At 34.6% G+C, this 20,041-nt stretch overlaps 1 protein-coding gene across 1 annotated transcript; it reads left to right on the top strand.

The window, feature by feature from the left end:
• Nucleotides 1-15,669: 15,669 nt before the first annotated feature.
• Nucleotides 15,670-16,026, top strand: LOC131059199 (ethylene-responsive transcription factor FZP-like). Its single transcript, XM_057992523.2, has one exon. The coding sequence runs from the start codon at nt 15,670-15,672 to the stop codon at nt 16,024-16,026; it is 357 nt and encodes a 118-aa protein (XP_057848506.2).
• The last annotated feature ends 4,015 nt before the right edge of the window (nt 16,027-20,041 follow it).

Raw genomic sequence — 20,041 nt, forward strand, 5'->3', positions numbered from 1 at the left:
AGTTCATATTAGACGTGTTAGATTGTGATGGAGGTGTTATGTTATTGAAAGAAGGTAAAGAGTAAGGTGGTGGGACCCTTAATTAGTCATAGGAGATGATTGGACAAGAGGAACACTACAAGGAGGAATGGAATGATTGAATGAATTGCCCCCTTGCGTCATGTTCATTTGTGGAAATGTAATAGGAACACTCATTGAAGGAATGAATGAAGATGTTGGATTAAATGAAGGAAGAGGGTTAATTGAAGAGGAAGGATTGCCCCCATGACTGGTGATCACAGGAGGAATGTCTTGTGTAGAAGTAGCCATTATGTTTGATGTAAAGGTAGGTATGCTAGCAATAGAAGTCATCAAAGGAATAGAATGATTGACTTGAGTAGGAGGTTGTGTATAACCCAAATTTTCAGCACAACTCTTCATAGGCATCACATTCGAATCCACAATGTGTGCAATACCATGCAAAATATCAATTCCATTCTTATCACTTTGAAGCATACGTTTTAGACCCTCAATTAAAGGAAGAGCTTGACTATCGGGGTATTCTTGAGACATCCATTGTCGAAAATCATCAAATTGGTTATCCAATTTTGAAATTTGTTCTACAGAAACCTCATGGAGAGCTTCTTCATCATTAGGAGGATTAGAGGAATTACCCATGTCCTCGTTAAAAAGGCTATTCAAATTAGGTTCCATCTCCTCGGTAATTAAACCTCGGAAAGACTTAATTCTACGGCTTCGTCTAACGGGAATAGTGTAAGTAGGGCTTATTACTGTAAAACTAATGCACTAGAGAGGGAGAGAAAATTTTGAATTTAGAGGTAGCAATTTTCAGTAAAATCAGCCAATCTTCCAGATTTAAGCTGTTAAATGCAATCACGATAATCTCCCGAAATTTCGGAAAAAATGTCCGGGACCGTGGCGCTCGAGGTGCAACACGGTCCTTGCAACTTTTTTCAAAATTTGCAGGGATGAAAGGTATGATGATTTTAGAGCTAATCTGAAAAAATTGAGTGATTTTACAATCTATAGATAGGCCAAATTAAAGTTGCAATCTCAAAATTGAACCCTACCAAGATTGTCGAAAAATGCAAAATTTGAATTTTGAAAAAGAGAGGGAAACTGAAATTTTGAATTTTATGATTTTAGAGGGAATGTCAAGAGCAATGCAAATTTTGAAATTTAAAAAATTGACTCAATTTCACGCAAAATTCAATTTTGAAAGCGGAAATTAAAGTTGTTGTAATTAAGAACTTAATTTCAAAAGTCACAAATTGTAAGAATTTGAATAAAGCACTGAAATTTCGAATGAATGCAAACACACTTTTCAGATTTAGGACAGTAAGAACACAATTTTGACACAAAATTTCAATTTCAATGATTTTTGAATGATTAGAAGCGTTAATCCAAGCAATCCCTAGACCAACTTTGACTTTAATTTTGAAAGTGTTATAATTGATAAAATCAGCCAAAATTCTGGATTTTAGCAGGAAAATACAGTAAGATCTAGCTCCCGAAATTTCGGAAAAAATGTCGGGGACGATGGCGCTCGAAGTGCACACGGTCCTTGCAACTTTTTTCCAAATTTTCAGGGATGAAAGATATTGTGATTTTATTGCGGAATCCAAAGTTACAGCTGATTCGGAGATGTTTTGATCAGTGAATTTGTCAGACAAAGGTTGAATCAAGAGGGTTTCAAAAATTTGGGTTTTGACACTTAACCACTTAATTTTCAAAATTAAAGCATAGATATGAATTGATAATTTGTAATAGAAGGATAGATCTGAAACAAGCATTAACATTTAGACATTTCACAAGTTCAATTACTAAAAAGAAAAATTTAGGGTTTTTATGCAATTAACCTCTAAAATTTTGCAAAAGATCAAACATGGAAATGTAATCAAGGAATCCAATTTTCAGATCTAACCATGAATAATCAGAAAGGATGTTCACGTCGGGTTCACCAAAATGTAAAGCGGAAAATCGCGATCGAACCCTAGTTGCTCTCCCCTCTTCCAACTCCAAGGAGAGAGAAGGGAGATTCACTCTAGGGTTGATGGTTTTCACTTAGGAGAGAGACTTTACATTCAAAAGAGGGGTTGAAACCCACAAGATCGAATCCCACGCAATGCAAGATTGGATGCTAAATGTGTTTCAAGGGTTATGACAGCAAGGCTACCCTCTTTTGTAAAGAATATGCATAGAAGAATTAAGCTAGGCATGCATAGAAAGTGAGAAAGATTCACTTATAAACTGAGCTAGGGATATAGGATGAAGCTGCGGACCTGGAATTAGCAGTAAAATGTCGATATGGCGCTGTCCTGCAAATTTGAGCAAAAGTTGTTGGGACGATGGCGCCCGAGCGCCACGGTCCTCCGAAAAATCCGTGAAACGAAGGGGGATCTGTTCGTCTCTGCACAAGGATTCCAGATCTTCAATTTAAGCCGCGCACCTGCAACCTACACACAGAAAAGCGAAGACGATTGGGGGGTTAGGGATTAGGGGTTTGCCTTTAGGTCAAACCCCGGTTTTGGAATTAACCAAGAAATGAGCAATGTTGTAAATGTAAATGTCTGTAATGTAAAACAAGTACTAATACCTTGTTGTAAGGATGTTTGTATCCTTATGTGCGAAGGTATAGATGTTGTATGTTGTAGTAGTATGTTGTAAGTGATCTCCTCTTCAATGGTTGAATCCTTGTCTTGAATGCAACACTTAGCCTTGAATGGAGACTTGAAATGATCAATTGCTTGAAGGAATGCTTGAATGCTTGAATGCTTGAGTATAGTTTCCACACTTTTTTTGTCATGTATGTATCTCTCCAAATGAGAGAGGAAAATGTAGTTTATATACTTGTCATTTAGGGCTGATAGACTGATTTTCCCGACCTTAGGCCGACCAGGAAAGATAATTTTCCAATTTGCAAACATAAAGACCCGAAGTCCAAAAGAGACCGGGCCCAAAATAGGACCCAGGGACCAGGGCGCTGGGTGCCATGGTCCTGGAGGACCAGGGCGCTGGGCGCCCTGGTCCCACCTCCCGGGACAGCAAGGTGCAAAGGAGGTTCAGGCTAGGGTGCAAGAAAATGCAGTTTTCAGTGTCATAATTAGGTTTCGGGGTCTCCATTCAGGTTGCGTGTTGCGTCGCCATCATGAAGACCGAAATGCAGTTGAAATTGCAAGTGTCACAATTTTAGGACGCTACAAAAACCACCAATGCACTAAGCTGCCTATGTTATGCGCTAGACTAGAGTTTTGATTTCTGCTATTTTCAGGAATGGTTATGCGCTAATCTGTCCTGAATATGCGCTAAGGTTTAGACTCAAAGCACTAGAGTTTTCCCCCAATGTGCTTGGTTGATGTTTCAACGCGCTAATATGTCCTTAAGAAGTGCTAATGTTTAGTTGTCAAATATTCAAACTGTTGTGTTGTTTTTGCGAATGAATGTGCTAAGTTTAAGTTTTGATGCACTAAATTTTTCTTCAGATGTGCTAGGATGTTGCTCCTATGTGCTAAACTATTCTATTTTTTTTTGTTTTTGGGTTTTTCTAGAAATTTTAACACTTTCTTAATTTTGATAGATGATTTTGTGAAGTATAAAATGCAAACACATCACGAAAAAGACAACCATTTTGCCTATTCTAAACAAAGAGTGTATGTTATGTGAGGATGTGTTCAAATCTCCAATGTTTTCATAGGTTTGGATACAAATAATACAATTCAAGTAGACTCTTTATTCAAAGGTCATCAAAAATACCATAGCCTACTAGTCTCAATACTCCGTCAGCTCAAACAGTTGTGTCACCCCTTAGGGGGCGCCCATTTTTTTGTCTTTTGCCAGAAATTAACCCAAAGTGAATTGCTTCACAATTGAGTAGCTATCTTGGGAGATATATGGTGAGCAATCTTGGGGGCAGATTCTTCCCCACCCTTGCATTATGATATTGAAGATCTCTGGATACTGACTCGGCTCAAGGTTTCTATTTCTAAGGTTCGTAATCAAGCTTCCTATTCAGTCGTTGGTGATAAACTCCCTCGAGAGGCTTCCCAACCTTTAGAACAAAGGCTTTATGTATCGTAAAGATACTGGGGGAAGGATAATCACTGTGTGAAATCATTGAAAGGGACTTTCGTCACCCTCCACTTTTGATTATAGTGGATTGGAACACTTGGCGATAAAGTCATTTCCCACTTAGGTCGTTCCCCTCTCACCAACCATTTAAATGGTGCTCTAAGAGCAACTCAAGTGGGCAGGCCTGCTAAAGGATTTAACTACTTGAAATGAAGAAAGCATGAAAGAGTGGTTTGGCTTTTTGGTTACCCAGTTAAGGGGAGAGCATATACCTTCCACTTTCGAGACAAGGCACACAAAGTTTCTTTTATCCTTCAAAGCAATAATTTGTTAATTTCTATTTGGAGATGTTGCTCCAAAATAGCATGGTGTTCTTTTTAACTCCCAAATTAGTGATTTTTTTAAGCTAAGTAAATGAAATCCTAGTCAACAAAGCAAATTTTTTGAGATGGTCAACAAAATGAATTTGATAGGGGAAAGATTTCCCTCTTTTGTTTTATCTAGAACATGAAAACAAGTGAGGTTATTTAACTTATGCAAGAAAAGTAATGGATCCTTTTAGAAACCAAAGGATGGTGAGGTTCTTTTTAAGACTTTGCATAAATAAAGGTTTGTCTTGTTCTTTTTAAAACCCAAAAATGAAGTGTTTTCTCTTCCTATGAAAGCAAAGTAAGGTTTTGTTTGTTGTTCTTTTTAAGTACTCCGAAAGAAAATGAGTTCAATTTTACTAATGAGGAAATGAAGAAAACTTTAAATAACTAGCTTAACCAAGTTAGAAATAAAAAATTTAATCACAAGCCTAAACTTAGTAAAAGAAAAATCTCCCGATCCTGCAAACAAACATTAGTTACCTGCAATAAAAACCAGTTAGAAAACAAAAATTTTAAGGTGGACTTCCACAAGTCTAAATTTTCTGTCTCTATTACAATTTTTTGTCTCTATAGACCCTATGCACTACAGAATGGAACTGATGCACTATCAAAAAGCCCAAATGCACTACGTTATTGTCTTAATGCACTACACTGATGTTTTAAAGCACCGAGACCTACAGGAAATGGAAGAAATGCTATGCACTAAAGTTAAATTGGGATGCGCTAAGGTATGGTATCAATGCGCTAAACAGTCAGCAAGACGCGCCAAAGGAAAGACCAGATGCGTTAGAGGATGGTATCCACGTGCTGATTCAAGTTTTCTGCGTACCTGCAAAGTTAATCCTACATCAAAAATGATTTGATAAATGAGGTTATGCCCCACGATGGGCGCCAAAAATGTATGCGTGAAAAGTGGTGCGATGAAATGAATATTACGAATTTGAGACTAGTCCACACACCAATGGGACTCTTGGTGCAAGTTATGGAACTATATGGAATATCTCAACTTCCCAATGGGATGTTCCATTGTTCTCTATCTCACAAGACCCCTCAAGCCAATGCCTTTGCTCTCAGATCACTGAGCAAAGTGACTTAGAGATGACAATCATGAGAATGAAGGTTGTTTGATTAATTTAACATGAATGCAATCCTAATGTGCATGATATTAACAAAAGATGAACTAAACTAGCATGTATATAATGATAAGAAGAAAGGATTAGTAAAAGAACTATCCTAACATGATACACTATCTTAATATGATTATTATGATAAAGAGAAATACTTCTAAAATACTTATTAGATTATTTCTATTCAAAGAGGGATTAAAATGCTTGATAAAAATGAGTATAGATTAGATGCATAAAACTTGGATCCTTGAATGATAGAAGAATGGCTTTATTTATAGGGAAAATGATAACTTAATGATGAATGAATAGTACCAAACCGATACTGAGAGGGGGGGGTGAATCAGTACAAACAAAAAGCACAACCTTAAACCGGTTTCTCAGCAGACACTGTGCACTGACAGACAAACAACAACACCGGTCCTTCAATAGAGTTCAACTGGCAAAACCCAGTATAACTAAGACAAGCAAAGATCGGTTGGCACTTATCTTCTCATATAATCTAAAAATTCATTCCCATTTCACCCTAATGCATGAACAGGTAATCTACCATCAAAGATGTACATATTACTGCTAGGTCAACATGCATCACCGCTTAACAAAAAACAATCATAACATCACACTTGACACACATATTTTTCACGTGGAAACCCAATTAGGAAAAACCACAGTGGGGATGAATATCCACAAGCTTGTTTTGAACTCTTTAGAAGTCTTCTCTATTAGGAGCCTTGTCCGGTTAAAGACAGATATAATAGGTTATGTTAGGAACCGATCTTGTTAGGAATCACCCGGTTAAGGGATGGCTACAATACCCGGTTAAGGGTTAAACCCTGTTAAAGGTTACCTTGTAAGAGGATTTCAAGAACTCAATAGCTAAAGGATATCAATGACTCAGTAGCTTTGAGTTACCCTATTAAAGGATTTACAGCAACCCGGTTAAGGCTACCCTGTTAGGGGATTTCACAACTGTTGAAGTGGTTAAAGATCAACAGGTATATCAATGACTTGATAATAGCACTCAATGCCAATGCAGATCCGCTTAAGCTCCTCTTCACCTTCTGCACTTACACTCTGCAGATATGACTTATCTCCTCTGGTTTGGCAAGAATCACGTATCTCTTCTCTTAGATACACACACACAACTTTTGCCAACAACCTCTGAATGAATCACAACATCAACCTTATAGGAAGACAGATAGGTCGGTAGCATAAACCCTAAACCCTAAACCTGTTAGGTTAAGGAATTCAAATGGTTCAATCCTGACCATTGAGCACACTACATTAAATGCAACAGTCTTGATCCAATCTCAAGACATTCTCCATCATTTATTTTCCACTGATTTCATGGCAGCTGATAACTCATCAGACGTTATCACCGTTTACAGACTTTGCACATTCCCAAGGTAGATAGGAACAATCTCCTTCATGCAAGATCCTTCACGCGCACAAGGTTTACATGGCAACACAATCTTGTTCATTGTTACCATGCTAACTCATCACACAATCAGGTTGAGCCATACAGACTTGAAGCACTTCAAGCAGAAACCCTGGAGTTGAGACTACCAACCGATAGTCATACAAAGCTTCCATGTACTGGTTCACATAGTCTTATGTTGGTTCACCTTGAACAAACACACCACTTCCCTTTGGCACAAATGTCAATTCATAGTGTTGTACCGGTTCTCACAAATGTTGGTTCACAGCTCTTCAGCATATTGACATCAATGACAACATACAATATCAATACCAGTTCTCATACCAGTTCACACAATGCCAACAATCTGCCCCTTTGGCATTGATGGCAATATACAAAGATATCTCTTCACTTCACATCTTCTCCCTCTTTGACAACAATGCCAAAGTGGAGGCACAAGCTTCCCTATTCCATTACGCTGCTCCCCCTGAGGAGTAGCATCCTTCAACACATCAGTCCAAAAAGAAATGACTATGCAATTCCTGACTGATGTGGAGAAAATACTTTTAGTTCACCTCCTGAAGGGGCAGTAACCCTAATTCACCTCTTAAGTACATAAATGTAGTCTTTGGGAGAGGCTTGGTGAATATGTCTGCTAACTGCTCCTTACTGGAAACATGTTCCAGTGCAATCTCTTTGTTCTAAACCTTTTCCCTCAAGAAATGATATTTAAGCTCAAAGTGTTTGGTTCTAGAATGTAAAACCGGATTCTTTGAAATATTGATAGCACTTGTGTTATCACATAATATGCTTACCGGATCAGATACAGGAACTTTGAAGCCATTTAATACATGCTTCATCCAAATTGTCTAAGTGCAGTTCATGAAAGTTGCAACATACTCCGCTTCCACTGTAGACTGAGAGATACAACTCTACTTCTTACTCATCCATGAGACCAGTCTACCACTGAGAAAGAATGCACCACCGGTTGTGCTCTTCCGATCATCCACATTACCTGCCCAATTAGCATCTATGAATACTTTCAGGTTGAAATCATTGCTATATGGGTACCATAATCCATAGTCAACTGTTCCCTTTAGATACCTAAGAATCCGCTTGACTGCAACTGAGTGGGATTCTCTTGGACTTTTCTAGAACCTTGTAGTAATACCAACTACATGAGCATTATCCAGTCTGCTATGCACTACATAATGCAACTTACCAATCATGGATCGATATTCCTTCTCATCAACCAATGCTGAGTCATCCTCTTTGGATAGTTTACAACCGGTCACCATCGGTGTACCAACCGGTTTGCTATCTTCCATGTCAAAGGTCTTCAACACCTCTTTGACATACTTGGGCTGAGTGATAAAGATTCCATCTTTCATCTATTGAATCTGCAGTCCAATGAAGAACTTAATCTCTTCATCTCATCTACAAACTCATGACTCATCTTGTCATCTCCACCAAAGATAATGTCATCAACAAATACCTCAGAGATCAAAATCTAATCTCCTTCAGTTTTCAAGTAGATATTGCTATCTTCACTTGTTCTCTCAAATCCAATTTTCACAAGATGGGAGTGCAGACGTTCATACCATGCTCTAGGTGCCTGCTTTAGACCATATAAGGCTTTATGTAGCCTACACACCATGTCACTGTCTTCAGATAGGGCAAACCCATCTGGTTGCTCTATATACACCTCCTCTTCAAGTACACCATTTAGGAATGCAGATTTTACATCCATTTGATATACTTTAAATCCTTTAAAAGCTACATATGCAAGAAGCATACGAACTCCTTCCAATCTGGCTACACGTGCAAAAGTTTCTCCATAGTCCTCTCCTTCTTCTTGGGCATATCCTTTACACACCAGTCTGGCTTTGTTTCTAATCATCGTGCCATCCTCATTCATCTTATTTCTGAAAACCCATTTGGTACCAATGACATTTTTATGCTCTGGTCTGGGTACCAAGGACCATGTACCATTTTTCTCTATCTGGTCAAGTTCCTCTTCCATTGCCTTGATCCAGTCTTCATCTTTATGAGCCTCTTTGAATGACTTAGGCTCAAATTCAGAGATCAAACATGAGCTTTCTCTGACTTTTCTTCTTGTAAGGATTCTAGCATCCTTATCTCCTATGATCTTCTTAGGATCATGATTCAGCTTGACATACCGAGGAATGGTCTTAACAGATTCCTCTTGCTTTTCTTCTTCATCCTCATCTCCATCAGTATCAGCATCTACATCTGCCGGTGTAGGAACATTGTTATTGGTTCTTGGTTGACTGACAATCGATTCCCAAAAGGTTACCACCAGTTCATTTACCGCTTGCTCATTGCCGGTTTCCTCAGTTTTCTCAGAGGTTTCATCAACTCTTACATTGATACTTTCCAAAATTCTCTAAGTCTTATTATTGAAACACTTGAGAGCTTTGCTCTTGGTAGAATACCCTAGGAATATTCCCTCATCACATTTCGCATCAAATTTGCTCTGGTGTTCACTTCTCTTGATGTAACATTTGCTACCAAATACTCTAAAGTAGCTAACCATAGGTGTCTTACCGGTCCAATACTCATAAGAAGTTTTATCCTTTCCTTTCTTGATGAGTACCTGGTTCATTGTGTAGACTGCAGTGCTCACCACTTCTCTCCAAAAGGTGTGAGCTACCTTTCCTTGAATCAACATGGTTCTAGCTGCTTCAACTACAATCTGGTTATTCCTCTCTGCTAGGCCATTCTGCTATGGAGTCTGGGGGGTAGACAGTTGCCACTTGATGCCATCTTCTTCATAGTATTTGTTGAATTCACCAAAAGTGAATTCCCCTCCTTGATCAGTTCCCAGGCACTTGATCCTTTTACTGCTTTCCTTCTCCACTAATGCTCTGAAGTCTTTGAACTTCCCAAAAGCTTCAGAATTATCTTTCAAGAATGTGACCCACATTATTCTTGAGCAGTCATCAATGAGAATCATGAAGTACCTATCACCCTAAACACTTCTAGTTTTCATAGGACCACACAAGTTAGTATGCACAAGATCAAGCAAATTGTCAGCAGTGAAAGGTTTACCTTTAAAGGTTGAGGAAGACATTTTCCCCAATTGACACTCTCTACACAAGGTATTATCCAGTTTCCTTAGCACCGATAACCCTCTAACTACCTTGATCTTACTAGCCTTCACAATGTTATCAAAGTTTACATGGCAGAGTCTCCTATGCCATATCCAGCTATCATCAAATTTAGCCATAGGACATGTACTTATATTTGCATTCAGCTGAAATAGGTTACCTTTGGTCTGCATGCCGGTGGCCACCAGTTCACCATCTTTTCCTTTGATTCTACACACTCCATTCTTGAATTCCAGAGTGAGACCACTATCATTTAGATGGGCAACACTCAAAAGATTGTGTCTAAGAACATCAACCCAATATACACTCTCAGCACTACTCTTTCCATTTAGAGAGATGGACCCTCTGCCTTTGACCATGCATGGTGCATCATTCCCAAAGCGAATCACACCACCATCAGACTCTTCCAAGGATAGAAACTTGCTCTGGTCACCAGTCATATGGTGAGAACAGCCATGGTCAATGATCCACTCATTGGAATTATCAAACCGGGAGACAAGAGCTTTCTTGTCTAACACATCTTCTTTGACAACAACAAACACAATATCTTCATTTTCTTCATCCTCTAATTCCTCATCTGTGACACCTTCGTCAACTACCACAAAATAGTTTCTTTGGTTTCCTCCTTTGAATTTCTTGAACCTTTCCATTTTTTCCTTGTTGTTGCCATTAGGGCAGTTAATAGCAATATGTCCTATCTGGTTACAAGAAAAGCATTTCAAAGGGAGCTTACCTGTATATTTGCCGGTTCCTTTAGGAAGTTTCCTGGCAAGAAGAGCTTCAAATGCCATCAGAATGACCTCATCATCCATTTCTCTACTCTGTCTTGGTTCACCACTGGTGCTAGCTTCTTTTCCTTTTCTGGATGGTACAGCAACAACTTTAAATGTTGATACAATCTTTTGAACACTGCCATCAAAACTATTTAGCTCATAGGCTATCAACTTTGCAATGATGGAGTCAAGGGATACCTTAGTCTTGTCTATTGATCTCAACTCCTGAATAGTAGTAACCCTTATTGCATAGACCGGCAATAGGGATCTCAAGACTTTGCTTACCACAATGGAATCTTCCATTTTACCACTTGCACTCTTGATATCTCCAACAATGGTTTTGATTCTTATTCCATACTGTTGAATGGTCTCACCTTCAACCATTTGCATGTCTTCAAACTTCCCTCTAAGGCTTTCTTCCTTAGCTTGTTTTACATGCTCATCACCGCCATAGATATTTTCAAGAGTATCCCATACCTCTTTGGGATTTACCTTATCTTGGACATCAATAAACTCAATGTCAGATAAACTACTAATTAGAGCTTCCATAACTTTCCCATTCTCCTGCATCTCTCTCTTTTGGTCATCAGTGAGAGTACCAGTAGGGGAAACATAGGCATTCTCAACATAGCTCCAGTGTTGAGCACCCATGCTTCTGATGTATATCTTCATTTTGTCTTTCCATATACTGAAATTTTCTCTATTAAACTTTGGACCTTCCCTCTTCATCATTACTATAAGATCATTCCCTCAAGCGGTTAAGCTTTCAACATAGAGGACCTGGAAGGATGCTCTGATACCAATTGATAACTTAATGATGAATGAATAGTACCAAACCGGTACTGAGAGAGGGGGTGAATCAATACAGACAAAAAGCACAATCTTAAACCGGTTTGTCAGTAGACACTGTGCACTGACAAACAAATAGCAACATCGGTCCTTCAACAGAGTTCAACAGGCAAAACCCAATATAACTGAGACAAGCAAAGATTGGTTGACACTTATCTTCTCATTTAATCTAACACTTCATTCCCATTTCACCCTAATGCATGAACAGGTAATCTACCATCAAAGATGTACATATTCCTGCTAGGTCAACATGCATCACCGCTTAACAGAAAACAATCATACATCACATGAAGAAGACATCACACTTAACACACATATTTTTCACATGGAAACCCAACTGGGAAAAACCACGGTGGGGATGAATACCCACAAGCTTGTTTTGAACAAGTTAGAAGTCCGCTTTGTTAGGAGCCTTGTCCGGTCAAAGACAGATACAATAGGTTCTGTTAGGAACTAATCCTGTTAGGGATCACCCGGTTAAGGGTTAAACCCTATTAAAGGTTACCTTGTAAGAGGGATTCAAGAAATCAATAGCTAAAGGATATCAATGACTCAGTAGCTTTGAGTTACCCTGTTAAAGGATTTACAGCAAGTCGGTTAAGGCTACCCTATTAGGGGATTTCACAACTATTGAAGTGGTTAAAGATCAACAGGTATATCAATGACCTGATAATAGTACTCAATTCCAATGCAGATCCACTTAAGCTCCTCTTCACCTTCTACACTTACACTCTGCAGATATGACTTCTCTCCTCTGGTCTGGCAAGAATCATGTATCTCTTCTCTTAGATACACACACACAACTTTTGCCAACAACCTCTGAACAAATCACAACATCGACCTTATAAGAAGACAGATAGGTCGGTAGCATAAACCCTAAACCCTAAACCTGTTAGGTTAAGGAATTCAAACGGTCCAATCATGATCGTTGAGCACACTGCATTAAATGCAACAGTCTTGATCCAATCTCAAGATGTTCTCCATCGTTCATTTTCTATCAATTTCATGGTGGCTGATAACCCATCACACGTTATCACCGTTTATAGACTTCACACATTCCCGAGGTAGATAGGAACAATCTCCTTCATGCAAGATCCTTCACGCGCACAAGGCTTACGTGGCAACATGATCTTGTTCATTGTTACCATGCTAACTCATCACACAAAGTCACCGGTTGAGCCATATAGAATTGAAGCACTTCAACCGAAAACCTTGGAGTTGAGACTACCAATCGGTAGTCATACAAAGCTTCCATGTGCTGGTTCTCATAGTCATATGTCGGTTCACCTTGAACAAAAACACCAGTTCACTTTGGCATAAATGTCGATTCACAGTGTTGTATCAGTTCTCACAAATGCCGGTTCATAGCTCTTCAGCATATTGAAATCAATGACAACATATAATATCAATATCGGTTCTCATACCAGTTCACACAATGCCAACAGAAAATAGGGCAATGAAGGGTCAAGATTGGATGATCCTATCAAGGGTCAAGATTGAAAGTTATCAATCCATGTTTATAATTATCACCAATGAAATGGTGACAATTATCAACATAAGACTGCTTGAGAGGAGATGCAAGAAGCATTAAATGCTTGAGAATAAATGAAGGTTACCTTAGGAGGTAAGGGTTAAGGTTAGGTTAAGATTATTCATTGGATAAAGCTTTTACCCAAAGGATAAACTCTTGTGCAAGGGTTAAAGGGATAACCATGGTCAAAGAAATGAATGCTTGATGAGACCCTTGGGTTGGATGAGGGTTGAGTTAGAGAGAAAGTCTCTAATCATGCAATAGGGTTGAGTTAACCATTAATGGTTATATAAGAGCCTTAAATGGTTTGGAAGACTTTGAGGGTTATCTTGTTGAGGACATAAAGCCTGTAATGGTTATTGAAGACTTTAAGGGTTTGAGAATTGACTTCCCTTTACTTAGGGATGTGACAATATTTAGTAGATGGGTTAGGCTAATTTAGAAGGGATTAGAAGAATTTAGAATGGGTTTTAGAGAATCAAGTGGGAGATGTAGGAGAATGGAAGTGGATGGAGGGTAATTTTAATTAAAATAAATTGCTTTATTTCAACAAAATAGATGCAAGTGGGGGGATTTAAATAAATTAGATTTATTTATTTGAAGTGAATAAGTTAATTAAATTTAAATTTAATTAAAAAGAGTAGAAAGGGGATTTAATCAAATAAAGTGATTTATTCAATTAAATGATATGAAAGGCCTAGGTGAATTTAATTAAATAAATTAAATAATTTATTTAATCAAATAGATGAATGTGAATGCTTTAATTAAATTTAATTTAATTAAATAGAGGAATGAGAATAAAATGAACATGAAATGTTCACTTAGGAAAGTGGTCATTTTTATATGTCTACATCCTCTTTTCCCATTTTTATATTATTTAAATAAGCATTGCTAAAATTCTACTTTAAATTAATGTTATTACTAAATCTTTTATCATATAATTAAGAGTTTATTATTTTTTAGTTTTATCCACAAGATAGCAAAAAGACTCTACCTTTGTTTAACACGTGAACAATCTACATCTACATTATTATTGTTGCATACTATGATTTGGCATTACACAATAGGTTTTATATTCTCTAAGAAGCCTCTCAATAGGTTTTATTTTATTTAAGAAGCCTCTCAAATTATGTATGATATTTTTTTTTGGTCAATCTTCTAATTTTCCTTTTGATTGAAAACAATTTGTTTATATTTTAACTAGTCTAAGAAGACCCTAATCTTATAGAACATATTTCAAACATTTTCATCAGCATTTATTTACTTTTAATATGTTCCAGTTGTAATGATCTAGATTAGTTTGAGGACTTAATAGGAAAATAATTTAAATTAATTTTAGAGAAATTATAATAGAAATAATTGTGTGAATAACAAATAGATTTTAGAGAGATTCTTGAAGATAAACTTACTCGTTGGACAATATTAGCTCTTAAGAATTGATTTTTTAATGAAATTAAACTTATCTGTTTATTTATTCTCAATTTAATATTTCATCAAATTTACTTATATGCATATTATTTATTTAAGATAAAATTTCCTAATAAACTTAAATTTTTCAAATATATATGTATATAAATTAGTTTGTTACATGCAATCTTTAAATATTCTACTCTAGAGATTTCAAGTTTTGTTCTTTGTTTCTCATATCTTGTAACATAAGTTAAGCGGTGTTAGTCAATTACAACCATGTTCAATATGACAAAAAATTGTGGCTCTTGAAAAAAAAAATCTTTCTAAATATTTATTTTTTATATATATTTATTTTTTACGCTTCCTTTTGTTTACAGCTAAAAATTTCATATTTTGAAAACTAAGGAAAGAAATATTTGTAGAAACAAAAAAAAGAAAAAGACATGATAATTATAAACATATATTGAATAGTGGAAATGTAGTGTAAAATGAGCTTAGTATTGTAGAGATAATGTAGTTCCATAGACATATCAATATAATTATTCACATTACCAAATGATCTTTGCACATTGTGGGTGTAGTTTACAAAATGCTTGATGTTTAAATTTTGTACAAGACAATTTCTTTATTACATGAGTACAAATAAGTGGCTTTGTGCATACATATGATTGTTTAACATGTTATTTAATGGCATAAATGTCTAAAATACTCAACTTGTATTTATTTCACTCAAACAGGTGTTGTGAGTTGACTGGTATTCATCAACAACTACACTAAGCCGTATAATTCAAGTATTATCATATTTAATTTTTGCATGCATTTTCCTAAACATAGTTAATATTAACTTTTTGAAATACATAACATTAGAATACATTTTTTTTTAGCTACATTTTAGAATGTACATGATAAAATCATATTCTAGCTACACTTGTATTTCAAAAGTTAACTTAGCATACGAACTAAAATTGTACTTAAACTAGGGAATCCAAAAGAAAATGGACACATTGCTAGTGCAGTCAGGTTCTCAAGAGTTTGGAGAAGAAAAACAACAAAATCAGCTTCTAAAATTGAAATTGAAGAAATTCAACTATCGTGGAAAGAAAAATAGATACATAGGTGTCAGGAGATGTCCATGGGGTCGATATGATGCAGAAATTAGAGACCCTGAATCTAAGCGACATCAGTGGCTTGGCACATTTGATACGGCTGAAGAAGCAGCTAATGCTTATGACATAGCTGCTACATCAATGAAAAAAAAGAAAAAAAAATTGATTATAGATATTCATTGTCATGCAATCTATTTAAAAAAAATATTTTCTCATCTTCAAAATAGGAATCGAGTTCCAAACTAGACACATTGCTGACTCAAGCTACGAACATAATGCAAGATCCATTCTCTAATTATGATAGGACAAATTCAGGAGATGTATTAGAGGACAGTGAGCAGGACAGTGAGCATGTGGACAAAGGTACTGGCACATATTTACAGGGAGTTATTTTTGAGGCAACAGGAAAAAGCAAAAACCAAAGTGGATATCAAAGTACAAGTACCTGTCAGAAACAGTATTTGGAAAATTCAAATATGGAGAGTAATTTAACATCTTCATCTACTTCCAAGTATCTTTATTCTCAAGACTCTTATCAGAATACTAGTTTGAACAATTTGATTAATACAAGTTCCATTTCAAATTGTCATCCCTCATCTAATATTAATCATTCTAGTTTTTCTATGTCCACCAAAGTTGATGACATTATTCATAGTTTGGATCCTTCAAAAAGCACTTGGCCTAATCACAATGTGAGTGATTGGCTTGCTCAATTGTTAGGTGATCATGCTTACATGGTGTCAACTGCTATTTCTGATCCACTTGCATTGGAGGCATTTATACCCAAAGTGAAAGAAGTTTTTACAGAGGATACTTATCCAAATACAGGTTTATTAGATCAAATAGTCCAAGAATACTTCCCACTTTCAAATTTTAGTTATCCTAATGAAGAAAGTAAAAAGAACAATGCAACTCATATTATCTCTTAGTGCATGATGAAAGCATTTACTTCATCACATGATGTTAATATTGGTGCATCTAAACTTCCAAGTGCAATTATAGAAAAGTTGCCAGATACATAATCTGATTGCCTTTCAATGAAGAAAATCACTGGTATGAACTTAAATATTATCTCATGTTTGCATATCTTATCTATACCAAGTAACTATAATAAGACTACAAATCAATAGCTTCTATCATGGAAAATTTAGATTTCATTGGCATTGTTAGAAAAATGATCAATCTACTAATAAGTTTATTTGGTAATGTATTGTAGACAATGGAAAACCTATTGACATGTCTGTTTAGCATCCTCTTGTGTGCTCTAAAGATAACATGTTCTTTAACATGTTCAAGACGGTGGATTTTGATAAAAAAGATGAAGCACATGTCTTACAGTACCCATGTGGATAGTGAAGATTCCACTAAAAATGCCTCTATTATCTCTAATTTTTTCATTGGGAAAGCAGCTAGTGGGTCTATCACAGAACAACCATATTGTCAAATTTGTTCCTAGATTGTAGCTGAGGTGCAAAAATTGAAGGCTAGACTTCAAAAAATAGAACAAAGTATAGAACTTGCAATGAAGTCCAATGGAAAATTATGCACAATCTTACACCACTCTATTGATCCATTAGGTCATTAAGCTAAAGAGATATGTGAAGAGCACTGGTAATCTATAAAAATTTGTGAACATGTATAGGATTCTCTCTAATAGCTCTATTATTTGCATGATGCTTACGAAGTTACATTGATAAAACCAAAATATTTCTGAATATTTACTTGTGTTTCATGAATCTTTTCTATACCTCTAGTTTGACTCATTTTTTCATTTATAGTTTTCAATGATTCAATCTGGAGCTTGTACAACTTCTTTTTCTCCTATTCTATAAACTCATAAACATTATCAAGGCAATGGATTTTAGTAGCCAATAAGTCAGACAATACAATGCCTAACAATTACTAAGTTTCTGTTAAGTGAAGTATTTTCAATTGCATGGTTAAATTAATGACATTTTGCAGCATATCTTTTGGAGCAGATCAACACATCAAGATGACCAAATTACATTGCAAAAAAGGGTTGACGTTCCCAGTAAGTATGAGCAAATGATTATACTTATTGCACTGCTCATCCTTGTGAAAAAGAGTTCCCATTTTATAATATTGGTCATGAGTAGTGTGATACTCTTTTGCTATTGTTTGGCGTTTGACTATTTTCTATTTACAATTGATAATGATAAAAGCACTTAGACGATTACATTTTGAACAATGACAATTTTGAAGCAAACTTATAATGAACCTACAATACTATAATCTACTATATTATCTATACCTACTTATAGTTCTATTGTGTGTTTTTTGTTTACATTGATATTCACTTATGCATTATTTTCTTTGTGTTCAACATATTAAGCAAAAATGTTCTACTTTATATGTTTCCTCCATATCCCCTTTCTTTCAACATATATTTAACCAAATATGTTTTGGTTTACATGTTTACTATAATTTATTTTATCAAAATTTACTTTTAATGAAGCATGTCGCACATTGTTTCCTCAATCTTAAAAACAATTTAAAAAAGAATTCTCACCTCACTACCAATGAACTAAATTTAAATATCTTATGGTCTTTACACTTGTTAGCAGGAACTTGACACTTTGTGTCTCTTGTTTTTAAAACTAACTCATCAATTTTTTAATTTTGTTTACTTTCTTTAAAGTGCTAGAAAAGGTATTTAAGGTTTATAATCTAGAAATTAGGATTTCGGATAAATATTTAAGTTTACAATAGTTATTTAAGATTTCAATTTGATGTTTTAAGGTTTAAAAAAAAGGAAATTTATTACAAATATATAGATAAAATTTATTGCAAATATATTGATTATTATATTTATTGATTTTTAAAATAGATGTGTGAGTATTTTTTATTTACTTAATCATCTTAAAATATATAATTATATTACTATTTTATTATACATATAAATTTACTATCCAAATTTTAATAAATTATTTATTTTTCATTTTAAAATAAATTATTTGATAATTTTAGATATTTTAAAATTTAAACAAAAATAAAATAAATTATTTATTACCAAAATATTCATTAATTTAAACTAAATAAATGACAAAGCTAATTTTTTTTTTTTTTTAATCTCATAGATCAAAGCATTATTATAACAAAAAAAAAAGTGTTTAAGAAAGCCAACAAAAGAAAATATGTATTCATTTAAATTTTCATATCTATGTTTGAAATTTTAATACTTTGATATTTTGAATTCTGTAAAATTAAAAATAAACATTTCAATCATAAATTTACAAAGTTATGGTTATGGTAAAAAAAAGTAGTTAATCTCTTTAGATGTAAGAAACTAAAAATGGGGTATGATTATTTTAAAAAATTATGATCTTTTTATTTTATTTTATTTTTTGTATTTTGTTGAGAACTACTTCATTGTTTTAATTGTTTGCGTTAAATGTAAAGGGAAAAATGAATATTTTTTATATTTGAGTTGTTCTAGTGAATTTTTTTATTAAAAAATTAAATTTTTTGTAATATTTAAATAATATTGCTAAATTTTAAATTAGTATTGAAACAAGGATTATTTAAATCATTATATTATATTTTTTTCAAACATAATCTTTTTCTTTTTAAGTTAATTTTTCACATTTTCAAAAATTAATTTCATAAGAACTAATAATTTTAATTGTATTTTGATATTTGATAAATTAATTTAAAATTTTATTTTCAATTATATTTCCTTTTAATTAATTAATAGTTATATATTAAATATAATAAAATAAATTTTATAATATTTCTATTATATAAATTTTACATTAAAATATTTTTATATATAATTGTTTTTTAAATTATTTTCAATTGTATTAGCATCGATGTCTTAAATATATTTATTTAAAAGGTATCTACAGATATATATCTTTTTACAATGTTTATACTTTTTTTTTTTTTTTTTTTGGCAAGGTGGCAATGCCACTTGATATATTTTATTAATAATATATAATTTTTACAATATATTTAAAATCTGGTTCAAACTGAGCTCCCAAAGAAAAGAACCAACAAGAAAAACTCTGGTCATTTCTCATTAGCATACCTATAGAAGAGAAGTAGTGAACAATCCTCTAGCCGGAGCTAGTTACAAAATAGAGATCAGCAAAGGAGCATGCAAGCTCATTTTACAGAGTAGGAGCATGCAAGCTTATTTACAAAATAAGGACATGAAAAAGAAATAACATAGGTTGCCCAGTGAATAAAGAAGATAACTCCAAAAAGCAAGAGGACTAAACCAGCATCGAAGGATAGATCC

Source organism: Cryptomeria japonica, chromosome 9 (genome assembly GCF_030272615.1).
Source record: "Cryptomeria japonica chromosome 9, Sugi_1.0, whole genome shotgun sequence".
NCBI lineage: Eukaryota > Viridiplantae > Streptophyta > Pinopsida > Cupressales > Cupressaceae > Cryptomeria > Cryptomeria japonica.

What these genes read in the sequence shown, in the direction of transcription:
- LOC131059199 (XM_057992523.2), top strand. Translation starts at nt 15,670, where the DNA reads ATGGACACATTGCTAGTGCAGTCAGGTTCTCAAGAGTTTGGAGAAGAA.